The sequence below is a fragment of the Drosophila biarmipes genome, chromosome 3R (assembly GCF_025231255.1).
Source record: "Drosophila biarmipes strain raj3 chromosome 3R, RU_DBia_V1.1, whole genome shotgun sequence".
In the NCBI taxonomy this organism is placed as follows: Eukaryota; Metazoa; Arthropoda; class Insecta; order Diptera; family Drosophilidae; genus Drosophila; species Drosophila biarmipes.
In genome coordinates this window covers 30,381,998-30,388,374 of record NC_066616.1, presented here as the reverse complement: position 1 = coordinate 30,388,374, position 6,377 = coordinate 30,381,998, and the positions used below count along the sequence as shown (strand labels likewise).

General features: G+C 43.1%; 1 protein-coding gene across 1 annotated transcript; it reads right to left on the bottom strand.

Annotated features, from left to right (window-relative positions):
- Positions 1 to 3,635: 3,635 nt before the first annotated feature.
- On the bottom strand, positions 3,636 to 5,694 carry LOC108025174 (pickpocket protein 28). The gene is made up of 5 exons (XM_017095452.3): positions 5,506 to 5,694; positions 5,230 to 5,454; positions 4,986 to 5,166; positions 4,082 to 4,770; positions 3,636 to 4,031 (listed from the first exon to the last, which is right to left on the bottom strand). The coding sequence occupies exons 1-5, from the start codon at positions 5,631 to 5,633 to the stop codon at positions 3,794 to 3,796; spliced, it is 1,461 nt and encodes a 486-aa protein (XP_016950941.1). The 5' UTR covers positions 5,634 to 5,694; the 3' UTR covers positions 3,636 to 3,793.
- Positions 5,695 to 6,377: the final 683 nt, after the last annotated feature.

The following is a 6,377-nucleotide window of genomic DNA, read 5'->3' as shown; positions in this document are numbered from 1 at the left end:
GTCAAGGCAGACAAAGGCAGAGCGTGAATAAATATTACTCATACGCAGCGTTGTGCAACATTGTGCAAATGCCAGAGGCAAGTATTTACACCTAGACGGAGCACAATCAAATGCAGCACAAATGTGTGAAAAATGCATAATATCCACAAGCATGTGTGCGTCCGTCCGGCTTCCATATATCCGAAGATCCCACTCTATACACATATATTTATATGTGGAAATTGGTGCTGCAAAATGGCTGCCATGGCAACAATGCTGAGCGGCAGCAAGTGCCGTCAGCAACAGCAGCAGGAGAAGGCCAAGAAGAAACAGCAGCTCACGCTCATAATGATTATCCATTGAAATGGAAATGCCAGCCAAGGATTTAATATAATTCGCCATTCGCCATGCGTAGAGTGCGATCTGCTGGGCGCAAAAGTTTGCGAAAACTTCATCTCTCGCCAAGAAAGCAGCTCAGACACAAGGATGCACCTCAGCATGAGTTGCAGGCCCGAAGAATGGAATTCAATTTAAATAGATTTCCGCTTAGGGGAAATTTAAAAGAGGCAAAAAAGCGTTTCCCAGCAGAAAAGGCAATTGTTAACGCCGAGCCAGCTGGCTGGGGCGTTTCCGTTGTTGTGGATGTGTGGGCGTGGCATGCTGATTGAAAAACTACTAACTACAAACACTTAACACAGCCAAGCATGTCCGTGAGGGCACTGAGAAAAAGGGGGGTTCCTTTGGAATTTACGGGGGAAAAACTAAATGTATATCATGTTAAAAAATACATTTTAAAATGATCATGAAGGCACTGGAAAAATTGTTATTTTCTTTTAATAAATAATCTTAATTTTAAATTTGTTTTTAAAATATTTCTCGCTGTACACCTATGCACTGAGATGGCACAGACAAAAAAGCGACAGAAAATAAATAGGAAAATGAAGAGCTGGCATAACAATTGCATGATGTTTATTTAGACGAAATTGATATTCTCTATGCGATTCGATGAGCTGTTAATTCAAATTGATTTTGAGCCTTCTTGTGGCTTAGAATTTGCGCATTTTATAAGTCCGAAAAGTATATATATTAAAGCGCAGTCAGGGATCTTCGCCAGTGAAGTATGCCAGCTAGTTAGAGCATTTCCCAGGATGTCTTAGCACTGCCCTCTTCGCCGGCAAATATCCAGCTCAAAGGAACCGAATGCTAGGCAAACGTGCGTGCGAAAAAGGTAATTGAAAAATAGTTACCATTTCCTCTGCTACCTGGGGAGAAGGAAACTTCAGTTTTTCTTTCGCCTTCCACCATGGCCTTTCGACGATGGCAATTGCTTATTTTAGCGCTTCCCATTGGCAATTCGCAATTGCCAGTGCTGCTGCAATTGAAATGCAGCCAAGAGCCTGCCCACTTACTGGCAATTCCCTGGCACTCGAATTAAATTTTAATGAAGTTATTTGAATTTTAATTATTTCGAACGCGTTCGTGACACGCCGCTTCTTTGGCGCCGCTTAAATCAATGACCGGAAAGCATTATACAATGGTGCTTATATGCATATATAGGACGGCTGTCAGCCGGCGAATGATTTAAGTTGCCATCCCGGTGCAGTCCTGGGCTTTTTGGCCCGCTCGAGCGACCACATGCCGGCAGCATATTTCAAACTGTCCGGCTAAATCACGGGCAAATGCGAAAATAAAATCACCAAAGTGACGACCGACCACCGCAGACTGACTTTCGGGGGCAATAAAACATAATAATTAACATTTTGCGAGCCGTTTTGATAAATTACGATGCGGTGTCTCGCTTAAAGTACACACAGCGTAGCATACTTTCCAGCGTTATGCTAATGGCCAAGCTCAACCGCAGACTTGCATGGCAAGTTTTAATTACATTTCGCCCAAGTGTGTGACACAAACATATCTACAAGCCCTGGCACGTGTGGGTGTGTGCTGCACTTCCCCGGGAAAACGGACAGACAGGGAAAAGTGCGAGCGGAAAAGCAGAAAATGTAAGTAATGACTAAATGCGCACTCTGACAGTTTAACATGACAAAAATGTTCTCGTTTCCTTATTTCTGTTTTGCTTTTTTTCCCCCGTCATTTTTGCCCCTTTTTTTCGCAGAGCTTGATAAATGATAGTCAGCAGTAACAATGTCCTGGCCAAGTTTTCCTGGACAGATACGGTTAACATTGTAGCTGGCTGGCTGGCTGGATGGCTCTACACTTTCACTGCACTCGGGTCGGCAATTCGTTTGACCTCTTTGTTCGGGGAAAGGAAAACCTTTGAGTGAGTGAGGGGGCTTTTCATCATAAACCAAAGACAAATGCACCATAAATGCGAGTGCGGGACATGAATGTGTTAAGGCAAGAGGCCAGGAAAAAACAGTGAAATGAAATGGAAGGAATGCTGAAAGAAAGTCGGAAAAGAAATATAAATATATATACAAATGTGTGTTTGCATGAAAAGGCGAGAGTATTATTTATGAGCTTGCGGCAAGTGGCGGTCAGAGATTTTTATTCCGTTTCCTTGGGTCCTTTTAGTGGCAAAAGTTGTCTGGGCCCTGTTTTATGGAGTCTTTAATGCCCTTTAAGTTATTAAAATGTTTTATAACTCAGTAGTTTGACATTTCAATTTGCATTCCATTTTGATTAAAATCTAAAATTACGCAATAAACTGTTGACTTAAAGAGCACTTCAACATTTATAACATTTAGATGGAAATTTAAATAGTATAAGGGTGTCAAGTTTTTTTATTGCCTCTAAATCAAATAAAAAAAATCTCATGGTATTTGTTTGAATAAGTTTTTATACAAATGCATAATTTGTAATCGTTTTTTATTCCCCTTTAGTTCGCCGTAATTAAACTTTAATTAGTTCCAAATGTGCTTTTCAAATATTCCCAACGACCCACTTCTGCGAGTGTGGCACATTCCTTTTTGAGACCATTACACTCGAGTTTTGCAGCCGCTAAAAGCTTAGGCCCATTTCGTGTCTTTTTAATTGGTGTAGAGCATAATTAATTAACCTTTGTCGAGGTGACCAAAAGCAACAAAGCCCGAAAAGGGCAAAGGGCAAAGGAAAGGGCCTGTGGCAGAGAATTAATGTGATTACATTTCTGCCGTTTGCTTTTAGCACACTCTTCTATTGTTGTGTCGTTTTAAATATTTAAAACTAAGCAACATGCCCAGGGCGAGTGAAAAACCTAACAGGCTTGAAAGGTGGCCAAAATCCGAGGCGATATGCATGTATATATAGTGCGATGTACATACGAAATGGTTGCAGTTGTCGCCAAGAGGCGTTTGCTGACTGTGCAAGTTGTGAGTTCCATTGATTTTCAGCTTCACACTTGGCTCACATCGCTTTTCGGTACGAAGAATATCCTTGGCATCCTGACGGCATGCCATGCCTGCATTTTTAATGCGCATTGCAGTGACCGAGCGGAGCAAATATTTAATAAAATTTTTAAATTGCGCATACGCCGCTGGTGACCGAGGTCAAGGCACAGCCAACTCGGAAGACCGTATCCCAATCTCCTTTTTCAATCCACTCTTCTTCGCAGAACTCCGCAAATGCACTCCAATAAATGGGTGCTACTTTTTGGGAAATGATTTCCATGGTAAGATGTATAATTGCATAATAAACATTGGGGAAAAATATAAAGGTTAAGTTTCCTTAATATTAAGTATTTAATGTGAGATTTTTGAGTTCATATGCTTATTTAAAAAGAAAATTTAAACGAGAAAAATGATTTATCTAAGTATTTTCTCATAAATATTTAAATATATTTTTGGTTGCTATTTTCCCTTCCCTGAACTTGTCTTTATGTAGTCCTTTCAGTAGCGGAACGTTCTCGCAGCATGTTGTTCAGGGGTCGCATGGTGAAATAGTAAATGAACTCGATGGCACTGAGAATGCTGGCCCCCAGGAAAAGTCCGAGCATCCCGCCCATGGAGACCACGACATCCAACCGCGAGCGAATCGCCTGTCGCCGATACTGATCCGTTGGCAGGAAGGGCATATCTAGAGTGACGTTGAAATAATTGTTTCCGGTTCGGGTCCTACCGGAAGAGATCATGTTTAAAAGGAACTTTCTTATAAGGCTCCTTACATTATGTTGGGTTCGTAAACGGTGAAGATATCGCCTTCGTTGCAGGACGGCAGGCACCCACAACTTTCGTTGGTCCTCTTGTTGTTACCCAACAGAACCCTGGAGTCCGGCTTTATCGCCCGGTTCCTCTCCAAGCACAAGTATCCCTGCAAATCGCAGTCCGGAAAGCGGCTATCTGCATTTGGATTGTACATAAACGACGTGCAGTTGCACACTTTCAACTGCAGCGTCCTGATGCACTCGGTGATGCAAACGCTGAAGCTGTAGGCCTTGTAAACACTGGTCGGCGGAATCTCGTCGGGAAAAATGCAGCTGCGGATCTTCGAGTCGACCTCCCTGACATCCGGATCGTTTGTCATAATTACCTGGTTAAACTGCATATACTTTCCCAGTCCCGGAGTAATGGCTAAAATGCCAGGAGGGGCAAAGGCCGTGTGCGGAATATCCTCGGCATTCATCACGTTCGCTTGAATCTCCACATGTGTGACCACAGTTATCACGGCCTTTTGATCGGCGGGATCCAATTGGTTGGGCAGCCAGTGCTTTGAGCCAGGCTCATTGTTCTGCAGGGAGTTTAGCATAAAGCAGCGGCCAAAGGGCGTCAGCAGGGGTCGAAAATACCGGCAGCAGTCGAAGGGCACTCCTGATAACTTACACTCGACGAATAAGTCCGAGCAGTTGGCTCCATACTGATAATATAAAAGGAAGTTGTAAAAAAACAAGTCAAGGCACCAACACCCGTGTACAGTTTCAAAACCTCCCGCAAGAGTGTCTAAAAGTATGCAAAAAAAATACTTTTTACCTCATTCCATTGCATACTTTTAAAAAGCGTTATGAATGATCTCAAAACAACACTTATTTTACTGTTTATTAATTTTTGTTTTTAATTAATAATAATACTCACCCACTTGAGTATTTTCCGGTAGTCCTTCGCCGGACATTCTGCACATGGACCTGGGCAATCCGTCAGGGCCAACCCACATTTAGCCTTCAATGCGTTTTCATTGTATAATACAGGAAATAGAATGGTCGCCATTCCAGATTCCACTTCGAACGGGTAATCTCCGGCAATATCTACGCCCAGTCTAAAAATAAATATTTTTTCTATAACCAGATTACCAGATTTCGAAACTGCCCATTGACCGCACGTTTTTATGTACTCCTCCATGGTGGGAAACAATTTACCCTTGTGGGCAACCTCACAGACGCTGACCGAGGGAAATTGCCACTTGGAAAACGGCGGCAGACTCTCGTACACAATGCTCACGGCTCTCGAGGGAAAACTCCGCTGATATGCGACGATCAGATGGTAGCAGCCCAGCGAGGAAACGATCACACAAATCAGCCAGAAGATGCGTTCCGTGAAGTGCAATCTACAGAGACGAATACTACGACATTGGACCAACAGCCGCCGTAAAACCCACCTGGAATTGGCCATGTAGGCGAACCCGGCCAGGGTGCAATTGGAGCAGTAATCCTTAATGTGGTCAACGAATCCATTGCTCCGCTTCTTCCGTTGGCCATCGCCCGTTGCCTTCATGGTTCGAGCCATCTTTGCTCGAAGGAGAAGTTTTATAAGCCGATCTCCGAGCTCTGGGCCTTCGTGGCGGACTGACCGGGGCAAATAAATTGGTCTTGACCAAGCACGACACGGTCAGCTACTCGTTGGGTAAATTTGTTTGTTGTCCGCTTTCAAGTGGATGTGGCTCCACCGAGAGAAAACATATTCAGAAATTTTACAGAATTTTAAAATATTTTTATTTCACACTATTTATAATAATAATACTTTCAAAAATCACATTTTCTATCCAAAAATATAACCCTATTGCTGTTTGATTTAGAAATCTTCACTTATTTTTCTGAGTGCCACAAGGCGAGTAACTGAGTATGGGGGCATGCAACTTAATGGCATGCCAGTGCGGTCCCCTTTCCCCACACACAGAAATTTCTTACCAACACCTCACCGCCCACGCTACCCATCCGAAAGTTGGCATGGCACTGCATGTGTAAAGCCTTTAATTGGTATTTGCTTTGTGCAGGTGTCGCAATAAGGATTTAAATGCACACTCACCCGCAAAGCAGCACACCTCTCAACATGTGTGTACATGCATTTATGGCCACTTGAATTTCATGCATTTTGCGGCCCAGGTGACACAGAAATCAAGTTGGAATTGTCGCACTTAAGCTGCTGAGACTGAAATCCGATAATTTCACCAAGGTCGGCTCACAAAACATGCGTCACTGGCTGCACACGATCGAAGGCAAATGTTTTTAATTGACATTTAAATGTAAACGT